General features: G+C 35.1%; 1 protein-coding gene across 1 annotated transcript; it reads right to left on the reverse strand.

Annotated features, from left to right (window-relative positions):
* Positions 1–860: 860 nt before the first annotated feature.
* On the reverse strand, positions 861–25,548 carry LOC128213924 (beta-1,3-galactosyltransferase 5-like). Its single transcript, XM_052920039.1, has 3 exons — positions 25,473–25,548; positions 10,329–11,632; positions 861–6,198 (listed from the first exon to the last, which is right to left on the reverse strand). Exon 2 carries the CDS (start codon positions 11,557–11,559, stop codon positions 10,369–10,371), a length of 1,191 nt encoding a protein of 396 aa, XP_052775999.1. The 5' UTR covers positions 11,560–11,632; positions 25,473–25,548; the 3' UTR covers positions 861–6,198; positions 10,329–10,368.
* Between the last annotated feature and the right edge of the window lie 269 nt (positions 25,549–25,817).

The raw sequence follows: 25,817 nt of genomic DNA on the forward strand, positions 1-25,817 counted from the left end.
AGATTTAGTGGTACTAGCATTATAGTCTTATACTGTCACAAACTTGATGGGAGGACGGTAACTAGAACACATCGTTACCACAGTGCAAGAACTCAATATCTGCTTCTATTTCTATATGCAGTTATTCAGTTATTGCACGAAGGTGCCGACATGGTTCTTTTCAACTACAATAACTGGAAATGCATCTGTACATTTTCAACAATTCATTTCAGAAACAATTGAAAGTAACATTGTCATAAATGAGTGAAGAGATAATCACTTTATCAAGTTTTGAGCACATTGCGTTATAAATGAAAGTAGAACAGCAACTTTGTAAAGTCGCCTTTTTGCTTAAATGTGTCCACTAACAAACAGAGGAAAAAGGTAATTTTACAGATAATGTCAATGCTTCCAGATTATACCATAATATATTAAAAATATACTGGTACATATCTTATCTGTCTAAGCACTTTGATTTTTGCACCATTTTACACAACCAATAGCTGTCACAGTAGCTGAAAGGGAGGGTTTAAGGACTTCCAACATAAAATTAGCCAATCAAGTAAGTATAAAATACACCAATGGAGTGTTAGCGAACAGCACATATATGCATTGGACAATAATAATATAATTACGATGAAGAAATTGACAATATCTGTCTCAAACTTAGGACAAGTATCAATGTAAAGATTATATCAGATATTAAAGGACACATAGCAAAGAAGTTATGTGGCTAGCTTCAACATTCATGTGCATTGTTTATATCAATATATCACTAAAAACCTGTGGTAGGGGATTTCATCAATTACCAGGAAAACTAATTGAACCCTACGGAGAAATCAATAGTTTCCAAGTTTAGAAGATCTGCATTTATTCAAGTTTTTAATTTCATAAGTGTTAAATGTAACCAGTAAAAATATAATTGGTAATCTAAAATATCTTCTTTGATCATTTGGGAAATTGTATTTCTGATGCAAAAATATGTCAGTATTCAGTATTAAATGTCACATAACAAACTCTACCAGAACAAATGATCCTTTATTTCTAAAATTAGAATTTTACTACTGGTAAATGAATTGTAAAAATAAATAAAGAGAAACTTTTTAATGACTACACATTCAAGGGAACGTTAAGTTATCATTACATACTATTAATATTTTCTTTCTTATTTTTGCTTAGTTCTTTACTGGTTTAATTAAAAGGACAGCTAATGCACAATATTTCACACAAAAATGCAATCAAACAAAATATTGAATGCTAAGACTATCATATAACATCATACAAACAATATGAACAAAGTAAAACAAAAACTAAAGTTGAAATCATATGATATAAATGTGAGCACTTAAAAGCTTCATTATTGCAAAACAAAGATATCAGACCGTAGCAAAAACAGTTTATGGAGTCTACAAAATGACTACACATGTGAGAGCATGGCATTTATCAGTTGAGTCTTTGCCATGTCAGTTGACCTTGGTATATGCAAGCCTAACTATAACATTTTCTACTACATGTCTATTGCTCAAATCAGAGTAGTGAATACATGTATAGTCCACATTGCTAAATATGGATATAACATGAACATTTCTCAACATTTTCCCATGATTATTTGCTTGTTTTAAAATTATTACAAAATTTAAAGCATCATGAAATTTCAAGTGCTAACTTTAATGAATTGATTTATATTAACAAAACCTTATTCCAGGTATTATTAGTCGCTGCCATTTAACTATTTTACTATTAAACAAAAACAATAATGTAACTATGAAATATCATATTAAAACAAGAGCTGTCACAGTATGTGACGAATGCCCCCGAATGTGACATTGACCTACGAACAAGGTCAGTACATGAAAAGTTGATCTTGCCTTTACGTGTCAAATACATATGGCAAGTTATTTTAAATTGCTTCTGAACATAAAAAAATACCACCCATACTTGACAACCTACACTGTTATGTCCTTATATTCAGAATTCCCTTGTGAATAAACACTTAGTGTATCTTTCACCTTAGAGGTAGGGACATGGGTCTTGCACACGACACATCGTCTTCGTATGTGGAACACATGTAGCAAGTGATTTTAAAATCTGTCCATACAAGGGAAAGTAACAGCCCTGACACGACAACCTATACTCTATGTCCTTATATGCAGCACTCCATTGTGAATAAACACTAAGTGTGACCTTGACCTTTGAAGGAGGGACACGGGTCTTGCACCCGACACGTCGTCTTGGTATGTGGAACACATGTGGCAAGTTATTTTAAAATCTGTCCATACAAGGGAAAGTTACAGCCCGGACACGACAACCTATACTCTATGTCCTTATATGCAGCACTCCATTGTGAATAAACACTATGTGTGACCTTGACCTTTGAGGTAGGGACACAGGTCTTGCACCAGACACGTCGTCTTGGTATGTGGTACACATTCGGCAAGTTATTTTAAAATCTGTCCATACAAGAGAAAGTTACAGCCCGGACACGACAACCTATACTCTATGTCCTTATATGCAGCACTCCATTGTGAATAAACACTAAGTGTGACCTTGACCTTTGAGGTAGGGACACGAGTCTTGCACGCCACACATCGTCTTGGTATGTGGAACACATGTGGCAAGTTATTATAAAATCTGTCCATACAAGGGCAAGTTACAGAGCCAGACGGACGGACGGACGGTGCGATTTTAATATGCCCACCTTCGAGGGCATAAAAATAGAAATTGTAAGTACATGCAACTTGTAATCGGCAAACAAATGAATATTCAATGGATTATAAATTCTTCGCCGAACAAGGTCCATACCCAATATTTGAGTTATAAGCAAAATGAAGGCAGTTGAATTCTAGCACATTTAAGCGCAAGAAAATTACTATCAACATTTATTACATGTATACAAAACGGATTTAGTACATAGAACTTTCTTACAAATAGGACACTTACTTTAGCACTATCAGGAAATTTAAAACATATAGTAACAACAATAAAAATACAATGAACACAACACTATAATATACAGACAAACATATATCAGCGGAATAGAATAACTTTATGTAAAACTGACCAGGTCTTTAATAACTCATGATACAGCATTAAAAAAAGATGTAATTCTGAACAAGAGAGCAGTTCGTATGTTTTTGTTTTTCAGTTAAGAAAGGGGCATAATGTATCAAGTTCCATTAAATTTCTTGCATACCGGACGTGTGTTTCCGGTCATGTGACCAGTGCTGGAAAAAAACATCTTACATGCCCCATGTAAGATGAGTCACGCGCAACAGCGCGCCACTTCTTATTTCATATCATTGTATGGTTTATAAAAAATATATTATGCCATTTCAATAAAGCGCAATGAAATATATTTGTTTGCAAGACTTTTAATTAAAATTGAAAATAAATAATCGTATAATACGCTATTTTTAGTTACTTAAAATTACTCCGCTCTATGACGTCAGTAAACAACGTCGCACACGCTTTTTGGTGTAATTGTACAAAAGTTCGTTTTCAACGTAATTTTTTCCACAAATTGATAAATTTAGATATGCAAGAAAAAATATCAATCATGTATTTCCGGTCCAGATCGAAAAATCCGACCCTCAGGCACGCTGCGTGGCCGGTAACTCGGCAAGCCTCGTTACCGGCTTACGCACGTGCCCTCGCGTCGGATTTTTCTATCCGTACCAGAAACACATGATAGATACTTATAATCTTGAATGGTTACATGTCAAGATGAAGTATGCCTCTATATCAAAGTTGCATTGTTATCAGGACCCTAGACATTTTGGGAAATTTTGCATTGTGAAAATGCCAAAATTTGTAAATTTTACAGTTAAAAAAAACAACATCGTCTAGTCTCCTGCGATTAGGTAATGATTTAATATTAGTTTATTTTCCCTTTAAAAGACCCAAAAAATATCAATCCTTGGGGTGTAATATCTATTGCAATAAATCAAGTTCAATTACCAAACAAACTTTACATCACATAATTTATTAGGATGTTGAAAATGAACCAGTACTGGTAAAAAGACTCCCTAACAAAAAAAAAATAACAAAAAAAAAAAAAATATATATATATATATATATTTTTTTTTTATTTTTTTTTTTGGGGGGGGGGGGGTTCAGAAGATTGGGAAAAATATCTTATATTTTGCTTTGGGAATGGGTCCAATAGTCAGACCCGTGGGTACTATAGAAAAAGCCCTGGTTATGGTAGATATTGAGGTGAACAACAAATTGTCAGCCAAATTCTTTAGGTTACTTTAAGACATACAATGTTACTTTTTCTTCTAGTATATGTACTTTGCACCCATGGTTGCCCTATGACTCTTGATTAATAAGAAAGCATGGAAGGATACATTTTGCATAATAAGTGAAGGTGATATTGAGTGTGTAGCTCAACTGCATATCGTACATCCTCCGCCTGTTCTTGAGTGATTGAATTCAGCAAGACAGCAAGCCCCAATCAAGCCCATGGTTGTATAAATTCAGGGATTTATCATGCAGGTTTCTGGGTTAGAATCTTTATCAGAATGAATAATTTCTATTTCGGCTCATTCATTTCAAAGAAATCTCAAGTTTGATGACAGCAAATAGTTCTTTTAATACAGATCGTTTGTTTTTCATTCATGTTATCTTATCCATTCAAACAGAAAAAATATCTTCATATGTTAAACCCTCAGAAGAATATTCATTCTATTACTTCAATACCAATAGCAAATTTCAGAAGACAGTTTGTTCTAATTCTTTAACCTTCCAGTAGTTAAGATTGTTCTGCTCTGTTTGCTATGAATGGAAATGACCCCACTGAATATTACAATAAGCTTTAATTATGAACATTTTAAAATCTATGGTACTTGAAACAGGATCAGGTTGTTCCAAACATCTCAAAGGATGTCTTAAACTATTTGTTTATGATTTATTTATGAAACTTGTACATTATATGTAGCATGCTATTCTGCAATTATTATTTCATGCTTATTGCTAAGCCTGCAAAAGTTATGAACAAAATAGCTGTGAATCTTACAGTTGACCTAACTAGTTGACCTACGGTAACTAGAAAAAGGTCCCAAGACTAAAACCAAAGTAAGTAAACAAATCAAAGAGAAATATAACGATTTTTAAAAAAACGAAATGAACACAAAATGGATGAACTTCAAGAAGCATGTTAATTGTAATGTAATGAACGAAAATGTAATAACAACTTTGTCAGTTTGTTCTTTAAAACTGAAAATAATTTATAACAAAATATATTTCAATACAATTAGCTGCTGACTTACAGTTCAAAAAAACCTTCAAGACTAAAAAACAATGAAACAAATAATCTTGGTAATTCCAGTTTGGTTGGCAAATATTGACAAAATATTTTTTCATAAATGCTGCGTTTGTCAGGGACTTCCAATAAAATTTGAAAATGGTGGTATTGACTACCTAACCTTCAATTTTGTGACTCAGTGTATAGTTTTTATACCAAGCATGGAAACTCAAGTCTCTTGAAAATGAGACATATCTTTTGAAAATATTTGCAACTCAATCAAGACAGTTCCACAAGTGGATTTGAATGAGGCATTTTATTTAAGAATAACTGAAAGCACAGCATTAAATGTAAAATTAAAACTAGTGCCTAAAAATATTTTTAGAAAGTACCATGCTTTTTAACTTTCTTTAGGGAAGCCCTTGTTTGTTTTTTAATGAGATGACAAAATTACTTTACTTTTATGAACTCTGGCTTCAATATATATATACATTCTACAGCATTCCCAGAAATGCCATACATCATGACACTTGGCTAGTACATGACATGTTATATTTTAAATTTTAAATTTAAACAATATCATTATGCGAGCCATTGCTTTAAGTCTAACTCTGCCTAATAATAATGCACTTTTTTAACAGATACATATTTCATAAATTTGCAGTATGAAGCATACAAATCATGCTCACAATAATGACTATTCCTGCAAAAGATTTTCCCTACAGTATAAACCCTCTTTGGCTTAAATTTCATACCACAGCATTGGCTAGTCTTGTTAGTTAAAAGCTTGACAGTTGAAGTCTGAGTCACTGGAATGTTTGAAATCCTCACTGCAGTTGAAGGAAAAGCAGCCTCTAGCAGCCTATCTCCCAGGTTCTAGAAGCAGGACATTTCTTGTAAACTGATAGCTTGACATGGAAGGTGAGTTCCTTTGACAATCCAGCTTCAGCATTAAAGCTTGGTATACAAGACTCCTGAAATTAAAAAAAGATTTAAATATGTTCTTGAATTGATAAATACTAGTAATATTTTATTACATTTTATTTATTAACTGTTGTACCAACTGTCCCAGAATACTCCTGTCCTCTTTTTAGGACACCAAGGCGATTATTAGTAAGCCGACACTGTAAATACATTTTTCTCCATTCGAGGGTAACAACTATTGAGTAACAAAGAGGACATGTCTGGTTATTCTGCCCATAAATATATTCTCTAAATTTGGTGATGAGTAGGTGAAAGCTTCTCAAGTTATTGAATGGACTAGGCCAATCTAAGTAATTTCTATTATTAAAGGGCGGTAACATTTGAGTGATTATTAAAAGCAATATGGCTGAGTATTGAACTAGTTCAAAATATTGTGCCTATACACATTATGAGCAAATTAAGTATTGATAGGACAAAACCCATTTTAGGGTCCATACAATTTCTGAGCAATATGTGTACTTTGTAATTCTGCTTTCAGAGCAAATTTGGTGATGATTGGACAGGCATCTTAAGTTGTTGATCAGACAAGACCAATTTTAGGTATTTTCTATAATTAAAGGGTCGAGTGACTCTAGGGATATAGCTGTTTATAAAATTTGTCCAAAATATTATTCGGACAAATTTTATTCCCATACACATACTGATCGAATTTGGTTGACTGTACAAAGGCATTTAATTCATTTTGATCAAACAACATTGAAAATGGAGCATGGACCGCTCAACCACCATACGCAGCAGATGTAACGTCACATATTGTAATATGTCCCATTTTACCAACAGGCATATCAAAAACCACTATCCCAGGGCTTTTTCTGCCCAATTTGGGAAAAAGACCCAAGACATTTTGGGAAATTTTGCGTCGTGAAAATGCTGAAATTGGGAAATTTTACCGTTAAAGGAAAAAGCTTTAGTAGTTTAATGATTATAAGATTGAAGAGAAACTTATCCCAATATATATATATATATATATTTTTCCCAATCTTCAGAAAAAAATTCCAATCAAAAATAAATACAAAAGGGCCAAGATGGCCGTATATCGCTCACCTCAGTAAAACTTGGTGCTATAGACTTGTTGATAATTAAATGGCAATAACAGGGATTTGGCTTCTCTGATGTATAAAATTGTTACCTCAAGAGTGTTAACATGGTATTTCCATATCTGGGCTCTGTGACCTAGTTTTTGACCCCAGATTACACATATTCGAACTTGAGCTAGAAATCATCGAAACAACCTTTCTGACAAATTTCCAGGATATTTGGGCTGAAAATGTTGTCTCTAAAGTCATCAAAACAACCTTTCTGACAAATTTCCAGGATATTTGGGCTGAAAATGTTACCTCTAGAGTGTTAACAAGGTTTTTCCATATTTGGACTCTGTGACCTAGTTTTTGACCCCAGATGACCCATATTCGAACTTGAGATAGAAATCATCGAAAAAACCTTTCTGACAAATTTCCAGGATATTTGGGCTGAAAATGTTACCTCTAGAGTGTTAGCAAGGTATTTCCATATTTGGGCTCTGTGACCTAGTTTTTGACCCCAGATGACCCATATTCGAACTTGACCTAGAAATCATCAAAACAACCTTTCTGACAAATTTCCAGGATATTTGGGCTGAAAATGTTATCTTGGGAGTGTTAACAAGGTATTTCCATTTTTGGGCTCAATGACCTAGTTTTTAACCCTAGATGACCCATTTTCGAACTTGAGCTAGAAATCATCAAAACAACCTTTCTGACAAATTTCCAGGATATTTGGGCTGAAAATGTTACCTCAAGAGTGTTAACAAGGTATTTCCATATCTGGGCTCTGTGACCTAGTTTTTAACCCCAGATGACCAATATTCAAACTTGAGCTAGAAATCATCGAAACAACCATTCAGACATATTTCCAGGATATTTGGTTTGAAAATGTAACCTCGAGAGTGTTAACAAGGTATTTCCATATTTGGGCTCTGTGACCTAGTTTTTGACCCCAGATGACCCATATTTGAACTTGAGCTAGATATCATCGAAACAACCTTTCTGACAAATTTCGAGGATATTTCCATATTTGGGCTCTGTGACCTAGTTTTTGACCCCAGATGACCCATATTCGAACTTGAGCTAGAAATCATTAAAACAACCTTTCTGACAAATTTCCAGGATATTTGGGCTGAAAATGTTACCTCTAGAGTGTTAACAAGGTTTTTCCATATTTGGGCTCTGTGACCTAGTTTTTGACCCTAGATGACCCATATTCGAACTTGTGCGAGTAATTACTGGGACAAACATCCTGACCAAGTTTCGTGACAATTGAGGCAAAAATTTGATCCCTAGAGTTATTAACAAACTAAGTGTGGACGGACGACAGACGACGGACAATCATCGATCCTAAAAGCTCACCCTCAGCCTACGGCAAGAGGGTCCTGAAGGCCCTGTATCGCTCACCTGATCCAATAAAAGTTTGAAATAAGTGTCTTCAGGGCGAGGGCAATCGTGACAGGGGGAGGGATTAAGGGTTTTTCAGGGCGATGGAAAGTGCAACGAGAGGGGACTTAATTAAAACAAATTTAGGACTACCTAAAGATCATCAAGAATAACATTCTGATCAAGTTCCATGAACATATGGTCATAAATGTGGCCTCTAGGGTGTTAACATGCTTTTCCTATTATTTGACCTGGTGACCTAGTTTTTGACCACACATGACCCAGATTCGGACTTGGCCTAAAGCTAATCAATATAAACATTCTGACTAAGTTCCATCAATATACAAACATAAGTGTGACCTCTCGAGTGCTAACAAGCTTTTCCTATGATTTGACCTGGTGACCTAGTTTTTGACCGCACATGACCCAGATTTAAACTTGACCTAGAGAGTATTAATATTAACATTCTGACCATTCACCAAGTTTTCTGAAGATACAGTCATAAATGTGACCTCTATAGTGTTAACGAGCTTTTCCTTTAATTTGACCTGGTGACCTAGTTTTTAACCCCAGATGTCCCAATATTGAACTCGTCCAAGATTTTATTTAGAGTGTTAACAGTCAAATTGTTGACGACAGACGACGACAACGACGGACATAGGGCGATCACACAGCTAAAAAAAAAAGAAAAAAAATGAACAACAGAATGTTTTTTTTTTGTTTTGTTTTTTTAGAAAATCTTTTTACATGTACTGGTTCATTTTCAACATCCTAATAAATTATGTGATGTATTTTTTTTTTAATAATTGAACTCGGAAATCTGATTTTCATCCCATTCAGATATCTGTATGAAAAACTATCTGTCATGATTGATTTATTGCAATAGATATTTACACCCAAGGATTGATATTTCAGCCATTTTGGGTCTTTCAAAGGGAAATAAACTAATATAAAATCATTTCCTAATTTGAAGGAGACTAGATAGCTTTTTCCTTAAACGGTAAAATTTCCCAATTTCGGCATTTTCAAGACGCAAAATTTCCCAAAATGTCTAGGGTCTTTTTCCCAAATTGGGCAGAAAAAGCCCTGACTAGTAATACTGGCCCCAATTTTTCAAAACATCTTCAGTCCCTTATAACAGAATCAAGCTTTTTTATTTAGTGGAACAACTGTGTAATATTATCTTGCAAAGAGTTTTAGGACTTTAAAGGAAATATAATTGGAGATAACTAAGATAAGTACTTTTGTTTCAAAAATCATATTTAACTGACGATTTATGCTCAACTGCGCAAATACATGTAATGTGTTTCAGTGAGTTACGCATAAGTATTTATGAGAAATTGGGGCCTGAAGTCCAATTGTTGTGCCAAACTTCCATCTAACAATGCTTCAAGAAACATGATACCAATTAACAGAACTAAGAATGTAAGAGTTCCAGGTTGCCCATCCAAGTCCAATATTAATGACTGTTATATAAATTTATGAATTTCATCAATGCTATTGGCGGAAGAGATTACATAAATACAGATTACATTAATACAGACACTCAAGTGAGCAAGTGACTGCCAGCTTTCAGTTCCAAAAGACCAAAAACTTATTTTCCGTAACTTTTGTCTGTATAAATACTGTTTATAAGAATTCTAAAATTGGCACTTAATTTCACCGGTCTGGGCTGATGTATCCAGCCATATTTGCAAACTATGAACACTCACCACATATAAAACAAATCTTCCTATAACCTCCAGAATACTGCTAGGACCACATGTTTTCTGTCACTTCCATTGTGTGATGGCACGTTTGTAAAGCTTCATTGTGTGTTTGTAGGAAATCATACTGTTCTTCAGCCGATACGTGATGTATAACCACGAGGTACAACAAATTACACTTCCGTAAGCCTGAGCCAGTTAGAGTAAATCTACCACTTCTCAATGGAGACACACCCACTTGGTTGATTAGAACACCAACATATGCGTCCTCGTTGGCAAACGGGGATATATATTGACTGGCATCCACAATTTTGTTTACAACATCTAATGAGAGAACGTAGCCCATCCCACTTGCATACGGTGGGTAATGGTCGTGTGGATATTCATCCATTGATACATGCCACCGGTTATCTGGATTACGTATCACAGTAAGGCGACTTTCAGTCTGCATAACTAGCCCTATGTACATGTTTTTTGGTTGAGTATAATTCGTCACCAGAGTATGTAGCAGTAAAGTATTCACATACACATCATCATCTGTTTTCAAAACAAAATCTGTCGGACACGACTGTCGGACCCAGTCCAAACCATGCATAATCTTTATTGTAAGATTCCGGTAAGAATCAACATAGCTGCCTAAAAGAATATCATGATATAAAAGAGATTCTGAAGCAAGCGATTCAGATCTATTCACAACATTTCCCAAGAGAAATACACACAGCCAAGGAGTCCGGGTGAAGTTGAACTGCTGGGGACTGCACCATGTATTACGTATCGATTGTCTTCGGCTTAAATTATCTGGTGCTGAGGTAATGAGTATAACAACTTTACTATCTTTCTCACAAACAGGCTTTTTACTAGTTACATCATTGTAATCTTTAACATTCCATTTCACAACATTACTTTTTACAAATTTGAGCACATCTTCTTTATTCAACACTCCCAATGGGCGGGCAACAAGCTTAGTTCTCTTTCCGGACTTGGACTTTTCTGAGGATGATGAATCTTGGTGCCTCATCAATGGAACTTTATTGCTAACATACGTCAATATCACACTGTATGTGATTATGAAAGCAATTGACAACAGAATCACTGACGTTATACTCGCTTTGAGTATAACCCTTCGAGATGCTTGTCGTTGGGACCGTGATGGTCTCATATCCGTTATCAACTCTACGGATACAAGAGTTCTTGAAATGGACTGAAGGAAACTTGGCCGTGATGCTGATTTCGACATTGTTGCTGTTCATTTGTCTCTAGGAGAGCAACATGAGATGCCGCAATCATTGGTCACTCTCTTGTGTAAAAACCTGTAAATAGTAAATAAGAAAAGTTATACAAGATGTTTATCAAATATTATGGCACCTGAGTTCTTTTTCAGAGACTTTCGAAGATTATTCATTGAAGTTATTGTGAGGACAAGACTTGGTCTACTGACCAACCTACAGACCAGGGTTCCACACTAACCCATGTCTGAACAACATAGTCTATCAAATAGCTCGTCCGGTCTAGTGAAATCCATGTCTCGCTAGCCCAACTTGTCATGTTTATAATTTTTTACAGCTTTTTCACTTGTAGCATGTAAACGATGATACATTTAATGAACAGATAATTCCGTAAGACAGAATGTATGAATTTATTTTATTTTTTCATTTATGTAAGAATATGACGGAAATCTCAGGTCAATTATAAGACAACACGTCATTGATCAATCAGCCCTTCTTATGTGCTGGTTTGCACTTCACAGTAAACATGTTAGATTTAGTGAATAAACATATGTTTTATAAATATATATATATATAAGTGATAAGTAACTGTTACAAAATTGAATGCACTAATTGCTAATTTTTAAAGTGTTTACATGTTACTTTCAAGCAGACGAAACTAAAATGGACCTGCATAAATATGGGTGTTTTCCCACAAAGAACCACCAAGAGAAATTTAAAGAAAAAAAAAGGACCAAAAAACTGTTTGACAAATAGTACAAAAAAGCAAAAGTGTAAAAGGCAGTTTTGTAAGAAATGGGGAGACGATTTCCAATGGCTTGATAATGATGATGTTCTACACCCCGTTAAAAACAAGAGCTGTCACAGAGACAGCGCGCTTGGCTATTCCTCCGCTTTTTGGTGTAAGGATAGAAAAGTTTTGGCGAAACATTCATGGATCACTGTTAGATTAGATTTTAATGCAATACATGATGTGCTGAGATATTAACATAAATGTGGTTACATGGAAGATTTTAACCAGCGTTTTTAAGTCTAATTATAAAGAGCCATTATTTGGAAAATACAGTTATCTAACTTGGTTATTCAATTACGTTGGGTGGTTGAATACCATTGTATAAAGTCTCAATGCAATACGTCAAGTAGTTTCTGAGATATTATCCTATGTGTGCTAACATTCAAGACCTTATCCATAATTTCTAAGTCGAATAATAAAGGGGCAAAATTATGTAATATGAAAGATAAAGTTATCTTACTTGATTAAAGAAGAAGGTTAAATGGTTGGGAGCCTGTGTGTAAAGTTTCAATGCCATACATGATGTATTCGCTGAGTGGTTACATGCAAAACCTTAACCAGAATTTCTATGTCGAATAAAAAAGGGGCCATTATTTAAATTTAATGCAAACTAGAGTTATCTAACTTGGTTAATTAAGTAGGTGAGATGGTTGAGTACCATTGTATTAAGTCTCAATGCAATACCTCAAGTAGTTGCTGAGATATTAAACTATGTGTCCTTACACGCAAAACCTTAACCAGAATTACTAAGTCGAGTAGTAAAGGCCTATTATTTGCATTAAATACAACTTAGAGTTATCTAACTTGGTTAAATAAGTAGGTTGGATGGTTGAGTGCCACTGTATAAAGTCTCAATGCAATACCTCAAGTAGTTGCTGAGATATCAACCTATGTGTGCTTGCACGCAAAACCTTAACCAGAACTTCTAAGTCGAATAATCAAGGCCTATTTTTTGCATTAAATACAACTTAGAGTTATCTAACTTGGTTAAATAAGTAGGTTGGATGGTTGAGTACCATTGTATAAAGTCTCAATGCAATACCTCAAGTTGTTGCTGAGATATTATCCTGTGTGCTTGCATGAAAACCTTAACCAGAATTTCTAAGTCGAGTAGTAAAGGCCTATTATATGCATTAAATACAACTTAGAGTTATCTAACTTGGTTAATTAAGTAGGTTGGATGGTTGAGTACCATTGTATAAAGTCTAAAAGCAATACCTCAGGTAAAACAGTGAGATTTAGTGACTTAATTATAGTAATGGCATATGCATTCTGTAAAGCATAAATGCCATATTACATACCTAACATCTAGAGAAGATAAAAACTAGAGCTATCACTGAAGGTGATTAATACCCCAAACGCCGCCCTGATATGAAATTGTAGTCAACTATATGGACTATCGTCAGTTATTCATTTTTTGATTATGTTTTTAAAAGTTAGAAAAAAAGGCTTTAAACAATATCAGTGATGCTAATACTGAGATGTTAATACTGATATATGTGATGTTCTAAAGCACAGAATATACGATTGCCTATGACCATCTATAAATGAGTTAAGTTACTTTTTTTCAAGTCATGCTCCGGACAAGAAAAAAGTAACAAAGGGCAATAACTCTGTAATTGGCTGAAATAGAATTGCAGTTCCTGTACATTGCACTTCCTCTCATTAAGATCTATCACTGTATAAAGTTTTATTAAATTCCATCCAAGAGTTTTCAAGTTATGCTCCTGACAAGAAAAAGTAACAAAGGGCAGTAACTCTGTAATTAGCTGAAATAGAATTGCGGTTCCTGTACATTGCATTTTCTCTCATTATGATCTATCACTGTATGAAGCTTTATTAAATTCCATCCAATAGTTTTCAAGTTATGCTTGGGACAAGAAAAAAGTATTAAAGGCCATTACCCTGTAATTAGCTAAAATAGAGTTATGGTTCTTGTGCACTGCACTTCCTCTCATTGTGCCGTACCATTGTATGAAGTTTCAATAAATTCCATCTAGTAGTTTGCAAGTTAATGTCTGGAAAAAAAATTGACAGCAAACCCCCCCAAATAAAACGCAATAACTCAGTAATTAGCTAAAGTAGAGTTATGGTTCTTGAACACTGCACTTCCTCTCATTATGCTTTACCATTGTATGAAGTTCCAATGAATTCCATCCAGTACTTTTCAAGTTATACTCGGACAAAAACAGTAACAAAGGGCAATAACTCAGTAATAAGCAAGAATGGAGTTATGGTTATTGTACACTGCACTTCCTCTCATTATGCTCTACCATTGTATGAAGTTTAATCCAATTCCATCCAGTAATTTTTAAGTTATGCTCTGGACAGGGTAAATTGCAACGGACCGACCGACAAACCGACAAACCGACCGACCACAAGGTGACTCCAATATACCCCCTTCAAACTTTATTTGTCGGGGGTATAATAATAATTCCTTCACATAGTTTATTCAATTATTGTATATCATATGGTTTGTGTTTCAACTTTTTAATGCATAATTAATCATAAGGCTAACAAAATAGTCATATTTTATGGCATATTTGGTCTTCAAAAAGTATGGTTTAGTTGATATTTGGTCAGGCCAAGTAAGATCTTAGACTTAATGATCCACTGGTCTAGTAACCAAAACGTCGAACCCTGCAGACGGACATAAGCCAAACCTATATGCACTCAAAAGGGGACATATAAAACTTCAAAGGTGGTTGAACAGTGTGAATAATAAAAGAACTGGATACTCTAGATGGAGAAAGTTTAAAAAGGTGGTTCCAGAAAGTTCAAGTTTAACAAGAACGCTCGACTATATGGTGCTTTGTATAAGAAATTAATACAATTATGATATCATATGTGATTGTCAAAAGCAATAAAAAAGTCACATAAAACAAGAGCTGTCACAGTATGTGACGAATAGGTCTGTAACGAGTACCCGAGTAATCGCGAGTCAAAGCAAAACATTCGACACAAATACTCGCCAGTGCTGAGATCGCTGGATCGCGATTCAAGTGCAAAATTTAATAAAAGAATATGACAAAATGATTTGGCTGTTTTAAAAAATATATACTTGTAATGCAATGTTTATCCGCAGTGTCTGAAATATGTTACACTGACGCAACCGGAAGTTAATTCATACAGCGCTAGCATTCAATTCAGTGTGCGATGTTCGAATGAAGAATGCTTCTTGTCAAGGTGTTAAGGGAATATAATGTTTTAAAAAGAATACAAATATAGAAATAAGATATTAAAAGTCAAAGGGCATAAAAGAAATTATAAAGAGAAGATCAACAATAATAAAATAAAATGTGAAACTAATGTTCAGCTATCATTTATTTTCGTCTGCAATTCAAATTCAACATGGAATCCCCGTCAACAAAAACATCAAATCCAGCGCTATATAGAAATGACCCAGCTTCCTTTTCTTCTAAAATCTGGAAACATTTCGGGTTTGATGTAAAGGCTGACAAAAAAGTGAAATCTGAACAAAAATGAAGATTTTGTTATACTTTCATTATTCATTTACTTTCAAATTATGTATTGCTTTATAACCAAGTGAATCGTGAATCGATTCGTGGATCGCAGGTCAAAGATCGCGATTCGAATCGGAACGCCATTTGTCCGGCGATACACAGCCCTTGTAACGAATGCCCCCGAAAATGACATTGACCTATGACAATGTCAGTACATGAAAAGTTGATCTTGCCTTTACATGTCAAATACATACGGCAAGTTATTTTAAATTGCCTCTGAACATAAAAAAATACCACTCATACTTGACAATCTACACTGTTATGTCCTTATATTCAGCATTCCATTGTGAATAAACACTAAGTGTATCTTTCACCTTAGAGGTAGGGACATGGGTCTTGTACGCGACATGTTGCCTAGGTGTGTCAAACACATGTGGCAAATTATTTTAAAATCTGTCCATACAAGAGAAAGTTACAGCCCGGACACGACAAACTATACACTGTGTCCTGATATACAGCATTCCATTGTGAATAAACACTAAGTGTGACCTTGAACTTAGAGGTAGGGACACAGTTCTTGCACGCGACACGTCGTCTTCGTATGTCAAACACATGTGGCAAGTTATTTTAAAATCTGTCCATACAAGGTAAAGTGACAGCCTGGACACGACAACCTATAATCTATGTCTTTATATGCAGCACTCCATTGTGAATAAACATTTAAGTTTGACCCTGACCTTAGAGGTAGGGACACGGGCCTCGCACCCGACACGTCGTCTTGGTTTGTGGAACACATGTAGCAAGTGATTTTAAAATCTGTCCTTACAAGGGAAAGTTACAGCCCGGACACGACAACCTATACTCTACGTCTTTATATGCAGCACTCCATTGTGAATAAACACTAAGTGTGACCTTGACCTTAGAGGTAGGGGCACGGTTCTTGCACGCGACACATCGTCTTGGTATTTCGAACACATGTGGCAAGTTATTTTAAAATCTGTCCATACAAGGAAAAGTTACAGCCCGGACACGACAACCTATACTCTATGTCTTTATATGCAGCATTCCATTGTGAATAAACTCCTAAGTGTGACCTTGACCTTAGAGGTATGGACACGGGTCTTGAATGCGACACGTCGTCTTCGTATATGGAACACATGTGGCAAGTTATTTTAAAATCTGACCATACGAGGGAAAGTTACAGCCCGGACACGATATGCAGCACTCCATTGTGAATAAACACCTAAGTGTGTGCTTGATCTTAGAGGTAGGGACACGGGTCTTGCATGCGACACGTCGTCTTGGTATGTGGAACACATGTGGCAAGTTACTTTAAAATCTGTTCATGCAAGGAAAAGTTACAGCCCGGACACAGGTCATTGAGCCGAACACACGGACTGACGGTACGATTTTAATATGCCCACCTTTGGGGCATAAAAAGTAAACAAGAAACACCGCAATGAGACGAAACCAGGGTTTCAACAATTGAAAAAAGAACAGCTTTTTCACAAATTTGATTTCTACAAGTATAAGGTTAACTACAATTTAATTTAAAATAGCCTTCTGGTAAATATACATAAACTCATTAAAGATATTCATGAAAGACATACTAACTTCTATGTTATATTCCCCTATCTTGCACAAAATCCAAAACTTTCAAACGATTTGCCTGCCTACCATTTACCCAATTATTCACTTTAATGATTTCAGGGTGAATGATGACGAAATCTTGACCTGAACATAAAGAACACTGATAATCTTTCTATAATCAATAGTGGTGTGAATAATTTTTATATATTAAGTACTGTGTACAGTTTAAAATATATGATTACTCTACTAAGCCATTATTTGTCTACGTCACAACTTCCAATAGCTAGAATAACTTACAAGAATAGGGTTACTTAAAGTTGGAACAGAATCAAGAACATACTTTAAAGCACTTCAGTATGACAAAAATCTGAGGTCAATAATTATGGCATTTAAACTATTGTTTTTACAACAATTCTCCATTTCTCCTACAAATCATGTTGGAAAAAAAGGGATTTACCATTTCACAAACTACTTTCACAATTATCCTTATTATTACACTCAGACTGGTACCTCAGATAGGTAATACATTTCTACCCATTCATGGTCCTACTCTAAGATTTGGAATGTAACTGACATCGTGAAAGTTCAGAAAAAGTCTCGGTCATTCAGACCTACAGACTCTGATATTTTGTCGGTCCAAAAGAAAATTTGCAGGTCCGACAATTTTTGTTTGAAAACTTGCTTTTTCAAAGCCTTTGTTGCTAATTTTACATGTACAAGAAATGAAAGCGTATTAAGTCAAGATATTAACCAGTTAAACTTGAACACAAATAACAGTTAACAGAGCTTTATTGGGCAAAACAGACATCGCGAAAACCGTTGGTCCGAAATTCAATTTATTTTTTGCAAGGTTTTGCCCCGGAATAAAATTTTAATGAAGCCATTTTTTTACACTTGCACTTTATTGTAAAGAAAATTCTGATTGGTCGATTCGTTGGCAATTTGTATTTTTCTAACCGTACCGGTACCCCGTTTTGTAATCAAATAACATGTTCCAAAGGATAAGATTATCGTCTTGAACATTTGGAACTATCATTTAAAACATTCCAATGTTCATGACATTGTTTTTTTAACGTTTTGAACGCGCGATATATACACAGTAGTAAACATTATTTGGTAATGTATTGCAACGGGAGCCAAATGCGACATAGTGTAGTACGCATTCCGAATTCTACACTACTGGAAAACAACATAGGATTCGTAAACAAATGGTTATTTGACAATATCATTGATAAAAACACTATTTTTTGTTAAACAAAATAAATAACTCTCACTTTTAAGCGGTGTTTGATAATTGATAAAGATTAAATTATCATCATTTTTTTTACATCTGGCCTTGAAAACTGTCAAATTGTACTGGTAGGACCATCGGACCGACAGTTTTCGCGATGTCTGATGTAATGATATATCAGTCTGCAAAATATCTTCTAAATTCAGATGTCATAAGGACTCCTTAATATGTAAATTTCAGTAGTTTGAATAAAAATTTGGAAGTCCAAATATTTTTATAGATTTTGAATAAAATCCAATAAACTCAAGTAAAAAATATGGAACACCTCATTATATATCCAGAAATACCCTCATAAGTCAATAAAACTGTTCACTGAACACATGGCTTCAAGATATCAATATGCAACTTTCAGCTTAAAGGAGAAATTACTTTTATCACTTTGTTTTAGTTAAAAGTGAAGGTAATCATTGTTTATGTCCCAGAATCAGATAATGGCCCCACGAAAAGACCTCCCGCAAAGCGTCCATTAGGGCATGAGCTTTCAATAGGACATTAACGGTATTTTGTATTCACTTAAGAATGAACACAGTAAGGATGGACATGAAAAATGAAATAATGCTGTTTATGAAAGGTAGTAAATGAATACTGAGTTCTTGCACTAAGGTGAAAGATGCACAATACTTATTTGTTAACTTGTATATCATAAATCTTTGTGCAAATTAATAAAAAAAAATCTTAAAAAAACAACATTCATTGCTCACCTGATCCAATAAAGATCATCAACAATAACATTCTGATCAAGTTCCATGAACATATGGACATAAATGTGGCCTCTAGAGTGTTAAAATACTTTTCCCATTATTTGACCTGGTGACCTAGTTTTTGACCGCACATGACCCAGATTACAACTTGGCCTAGAGCTAATCAATTTAAACATTCTGACTAAGTTTCATGGACATACAGCCATAAATGTGACCTCTAGAGTGCTAACAAGCTTTTCCTATGATTTGACCTAATGACCTAGATTTTGACCGCACATGACCCAGATTTAAACTTGATTTAGAGATTATTAATATAAACATTCTGACCAATTTTCATAAAGAAACATTTATAAATGTGACCTCTAGAGTGTTAACAAGCTTTTCCTTAAATTTGACCTGGTGACCTAGTTTTTGACCGCATATGATCCAGATTCGAACTTGGCCTAGAGCTAATCAATATAAACATTCTGACTAAGTTTCATGAACAAACAGTCATAAATGTCACCTCTAGAGTGCTAACAAGCTTTTCCTATGATTTGACCTTATGACCTAGTTTTTGACCACTATTAACCTAGATTTAAACTTGACTTAGAGATTACTTACATAAACATTCTGACTAACTGTCATACAGATACAGTTATAAATGTGACCTCTAGAGTGTTAACAAGCTTTTTCTTAAATTTGACCTGGTGACCTAGTCTTTGACTGCACATGAACCAGATTCAAACTTGGCCTAAAGGTAATCAATATAAACATTCTGACAAAGATTCCCGATGATACAGTCATAAATGTGACCTCTCGAGTGCTAACAAGCTTTTCCTATGATTTAACCGTATGACCTAGTTTTTGACCGCACATGACATAGTTTTAAACTTGACTTAGAGATAATTAATGTAAACATCCTGACCAACTTTCATGAAGAAACCTTTATAAATGTGACCTTTAGGGTGTTAACAAGCTTTTTCTTTAATTTGACCTGGTGACCTAGTTTTTGACCGCACATGACCCAGATTCAAACTTGGCCTAGAGCTAATTAATATGAACATTCTGACTAAGTTTCATGAACATACAGTCATAAATGTGACCTCTAGAGTGCTAATAAGCTTTTCCTATGATTTGACCTGGTGACCTAGTTTTTGACTGTACATGAGCCAGATTTAAACTTGACCTAAAGATTATAAATATAAACATTCTGAACAACTTTCATGAAGATACAGTCATAAATGAGACCTCTAGAGTGTTAACAAGATTTTCCTTCAATTTGACCTGATGACCTAGTTTTTGACCGCACATGACCCAGAATCGAACTTGACCTAGAGAGTATTAATATTAACATTCTGACCAAATTTCCTGAAGATACAGTCATATGTGACCTCTTTAGTGTTAACAAGTTTTTTCCTTTAATTTGACCTGGTGACCTAGTTTTTAACCCCAGATGACCCAATATCGAACTCATCCAAGATTTTGTTTAACATTCTGACCAAGTTTCATTAAGATAGTGCCCAAATTCTGACCTCTAGAGTGTTAACAGCCAACAGTGTACAAAATTCGGATTTGATTCCATTTATATTCATTGATTAAATAAACAAACATTCAGCACATGGCTTTAGCCCTGAATCGCAGAGCAATTAGCTTTTTGATCATTGTAAATTTCGGCGGGTCCGACTTCACCGTTGTCAAGGCGACTTAGTCGCTCCAGTCGCCATGAAGGATGCATTCTTGAATAATAAGGTTTTGCGTATAAAAAATATGATGTGTTACGCGTTTAATTGGTATGTGTTTTTTTTTTAAATCACATTAGGAAAAAACGGCAGCCCGGTCGGGCTAGTTTCTGTGGAAAATCGAATTTCGAACACTGAGTCAAATTGTTGACGACGGACGACGGACACAGGGCGATCACAATAGCTCACCTTGAGCACTTCGTGCTCAGGTGAGCTAAAAAGTTACAACCCGGACACGACAACCTATACTCTATGTCCTTATATATGCAGCATTCCATTGTGAATAATACAAAGTGTGACCTTAGAGGTAGGGACACGGGTCTTGCACGCTACATGTCCTCTTGATATGTCGAACACATGTGGCAAGTTATTTTAAAATATGTCCATACAAGGGAAAGTTACAGCCTGGTGCACAACCTATACTCTATGTCCATATACCCAGCATTTCATTGTGAATAAACACCTAAGTGTGACCTTGACCTTAGAAGTAGGGACACGGGTCTTGCACCCGACACGTCGTCTTGGTATGTCAAACACGTTGCAAGTCATTTTAAAATATGTCCATACAAGGGAAAGTTACAGCCCAGACACGACAACCTATACTCTATGTCCATATACCCAGCATTTCATTGTGAATAAACACTAAGTGTGACCTTGACCTTAGAGGTAGGGACACGGGTCTTGCACGCAACATGTCAACTTGGTATGTGAAACACTTATGTACATATATGCAGCACTCCATTGTGAATAAACAGTAAGTTTGACCTTGACCTTAGAGGTAAGGACACGGGTATTGCACCAGACACGTCGTCTTGGTATGTTGAACACATGTGGCAAGTTATTTAAAAATCTGTCCATACAAGGGAAAGTTACAGCCCGGACACGACAGCATATGCTCTTTGTCCTTATATGCAGCACTCCATTATGAATAAACACTAAGTGTGACCTTGACCTTAGATGTAGGGACACGGGTCTTGAACGCGACACGTCGTCTTGGTATGTGGAACACATGTGGCAAGTTATTTTAAAATCTGTCCATACAAGGGAAATTTACAGCCCGGACACCAGTTATTGAGCCGGACACACAGACGGACGGTGCGATTTTAATATGCCCACCTTCGGGGGCATAAAAAAACGACACCGTTAACACAAGTAAATGTGGTAGCCTTATACACAACTCCATGACACACAAATATCAAAAAGAAGCACTGAGACAAGAACCAACCAGACTACTGGCTAGGAAACTCTGGTCTGTTATACATACTGTATGATAGTGCTACTCCAATGCTTGATTAACCACAATTTTCAACAGTGTTTAATAACAGGTTTGAGCGATTCGTGTTGTGTGATTATTGGTTGATTGACGTTATCAAGTGACAAAAGTGATATTTTGACTTTGAAACAATACATTGATAACATTGTTAAAAGGTTAAAAAATCACTTTTGTAAAGTGCTGCTGGCCCTGGTTAAGGAGTCAGTTTTCTTTTCTTTTTTGACTTGACCGAAATGGGATCACACCCAACTAAAACCAAAATACTTTTTTACACTTTAATTGCGTTTTTTCTGCAATTTTGATATCTTGAGTAAAATAATGAAAAAGAAGTGTTTTCAGACCCATTACTGGTAAAACTAATTTTAGGATCAAAAACATGAGCAATCTCTTTAAGAGTATGACCATCAACGGTTTCAACCAATTCATGTTTGAGAATAGAAAATATGTAGTCATTGACCAGTTCTAAATGTTGTTTTACAAGTTGATGAGTTAAACATCTATGCATCCATCTGACAGCAGAGAACAATCAGTAATATTTCAAGTATTTTAACATGTGACACAAGCACAAGTGAAAAGAAATACAGCAATTATTTTTGTTTGGTGAGTTTGAACTAGATATTTATAGTTGGAAACAAAAATAATAGATATGTTTACTAGTAAACATTTAAATTATATATTTCACGCGCGAACTATGACATTCATTATCATTATTGTGTATTACAATAACACATGTAAAACAGAACATATCATATGAAAACAATAGACTTGTCCAACAAATATTTTTCAATAATGAAAAACTAAAAATGTCAACACATTTTTTTTTGCATATTTAAGTATTAAAAAAGGCATAAAATAGCTTATAATCACTTTATTTCCAGTTCAGAATAGTGTAATTTCAGTTTGAAGGTATTATGAAGGTGGAAAAAAGACAATATACAACTCTAAAAAAAAAAAAAAATGACTGGGAAAAATTTGGACTTTTATTTTTGATTTTATTTCTCCCACGACTCAATTTTTTTGAAAATTTACCTAAAACCACATCATAATAAAAAAAATGCTGGCCTCAGTAGTCTATGCTCTATAATGGCTCCAATGGGATGCCCATCTTGGGAACAAATTGCATTTTTTTAAAGTTTAGGTCAGCCTTGTCTATGTCACAGTATTATAAAATAAGACAGTCAGCCTTGCTATTATGGCAGGCATGAGTAACAAGACATTTACAGGTTTACTAAGGTGTTTCTCTATAGTATTCAGCATTTACAAAGTAAAACCTTTCGATTGTACTTGGCGTATGCTGAATATATGGCGAATGCACGAGTCCATTGCGTGACACATGTATTAACAGTCTTCAAGAGTAGTGGTGGTCATTTCCTTGTTAATTTTCGAGTATAGTGAAAACATTTATTTGCATATTGACGGCTGTGATGAATGGAAGTTAATAGTAATTCTCATGAAGATAAATCATACATGGATAAGTAGCTACCAGTATGTTGTTTGCATATGAGTTTATTTGTCCAGAATTCAGTGTTCAAACAATAAAGGCTCTCTACAGGTCTTGGAAAAGCTGGTCAAGGTTTTTACTTCACAATGATTTTTGACGACCAAAAATATGTAACATAAGCTCTGTAGAGCTTTTTAGCAATGAAGGTATGTACTGTAAAAATAGTTTATGCACCAGTCAATTGTAACCACGGCCCCCAGGTTCCGGGGGTATACCGGGGATAGCAGGGGAAATGGGCTGTTTTTTTTCCTTTCAGGTGGCCCCGCAGTGCCGGTTGAATGCGGTGGTCTTCGCGCAAAATATAGCGGGGATTGTGCATACTAAGGTCCCTTGGGTGCGGGAGCATTTGGCGGGGATTTTACCATTAGTTCATCCCTGCAGGGCAGTTATTTTCGCCGGGGTTGGCTGAACCGGAAGTCAAAGTCTCCGCTATTCCCCAGACCGGGGGGGGGGGGGGGGGTTACAATTGACTGGTGCATTACAATTGACTGGTGCATTATGTTCACAGTGATTATTTTTGGTGCAATTTACTGCCTTCTAAAGGCGGTTTCCCCTTGCCAAAAATTGTCCATTTTTCCCAAATTGTTATAATTTTTTCCCAAATTGATAATTGCAGATTACGTTAATGAATAATAAAGCAATGAATTTCTTGAAATATAAACAAAATATAGACAAGACTTACTCTTTCACAGCAAAATGTATGCATAAAATAATTAAAACATGTATATTTTCCATTAAATTTGCTATTTGGGCCTGATTTTGTATTTTTCCCAATGTCAACTTTTTTTCCAATTTGAAAGGCACAGGCGGTAAAAATTGTTAAAAAAAATCACTGGTTCATGTGATTAGGAACCATTTACCATTCCTGGGTTATCATTGACAAAGTTTTAGTGGGAACTGTACCCATGACCATTTAAGTCTGATTCAGAGCCTCATTATCACCGCTGATGTTTCCACACTTCTGTCATGTAAAGCTACTAGTATCAGGTACACATTTTTAAAATTGCATATATATATATTTTATTTTTAACCTGGAGATGGAATGATGAACAATGACTTTGACTAGGCACATTTATGTCAATATTGAATAATAGCATTTCATTACCAAAATTTGACGGCACTGTAGTTACACTTACATGTACAAATGTAATCTGGGGATGAAAGCCAACTTTAGGACCTTCATTTTGTTATGGGCAGACTGATGCATGCATTTAAACGAAGTGGTAGGTTTTGGTATTAATTAATGACAAATTCTAACCCTAGATTAGTAACATCCTTTCGAGTACTAATTCCTGTAATTGATAAAGACAATTAATTCCTTTAAAAAAATATACTTTAACCAAAAGCGGATACAACTGAGGATATCGTTAACAATTGAGGTCAAAACAACATTTACAAACTTGACACGAAGCGACAAATCAATCCGCCATTTTTATTTCTGCGGTTTAACTTTTGAATAGAATGTATGTAAATCTGGCTGAAGTACCGGTTATATTCAAATAATACATTGCAATATTTAGTCAAATTTTTTTTTCAAAACAACTGTTTTTAAATATCATCACAAAACATAAAATAACTAGAAATACCAACTTGTTTTACGACGACATTTTGACACGAGAGTTACTTAACCGACAACAGCGAAATTATTCGAGTTTTCCGAAAGATTTACAGGCAAAACGTCCCCAGGTTAAAACGTCCTATGGTAAAACGTCCCCCTTTTGGTCAAAACGTCCCCAGTGGCAAGTCAAAACGTCCCCAAAATTCATTTAAAGAAGGTAACACATTAAAACATAGGGATCATATTATAAACAAACATAACACACGTCTTATTTACAATGTGGTATTGTGAAAGAACATACACACACACTAACAAGATGTGATGCAAATAATAATCAAAACACATATGAGAAAACACATTTCAGTACCGCAAAAAAT

This window comes from Mya arenaria, chromosome 13 (genome assembly GCF_026914265.1).
Source record: "Mya arenaria isolate MELC-2E11 chromosome 13, ASM2691426v1".
NCBI classification, from domain to species: Eukaryota; Metazoa; Mollusca; class Bivalvia; order Myida; family Myidae; genus Mya; species Mya arenaria.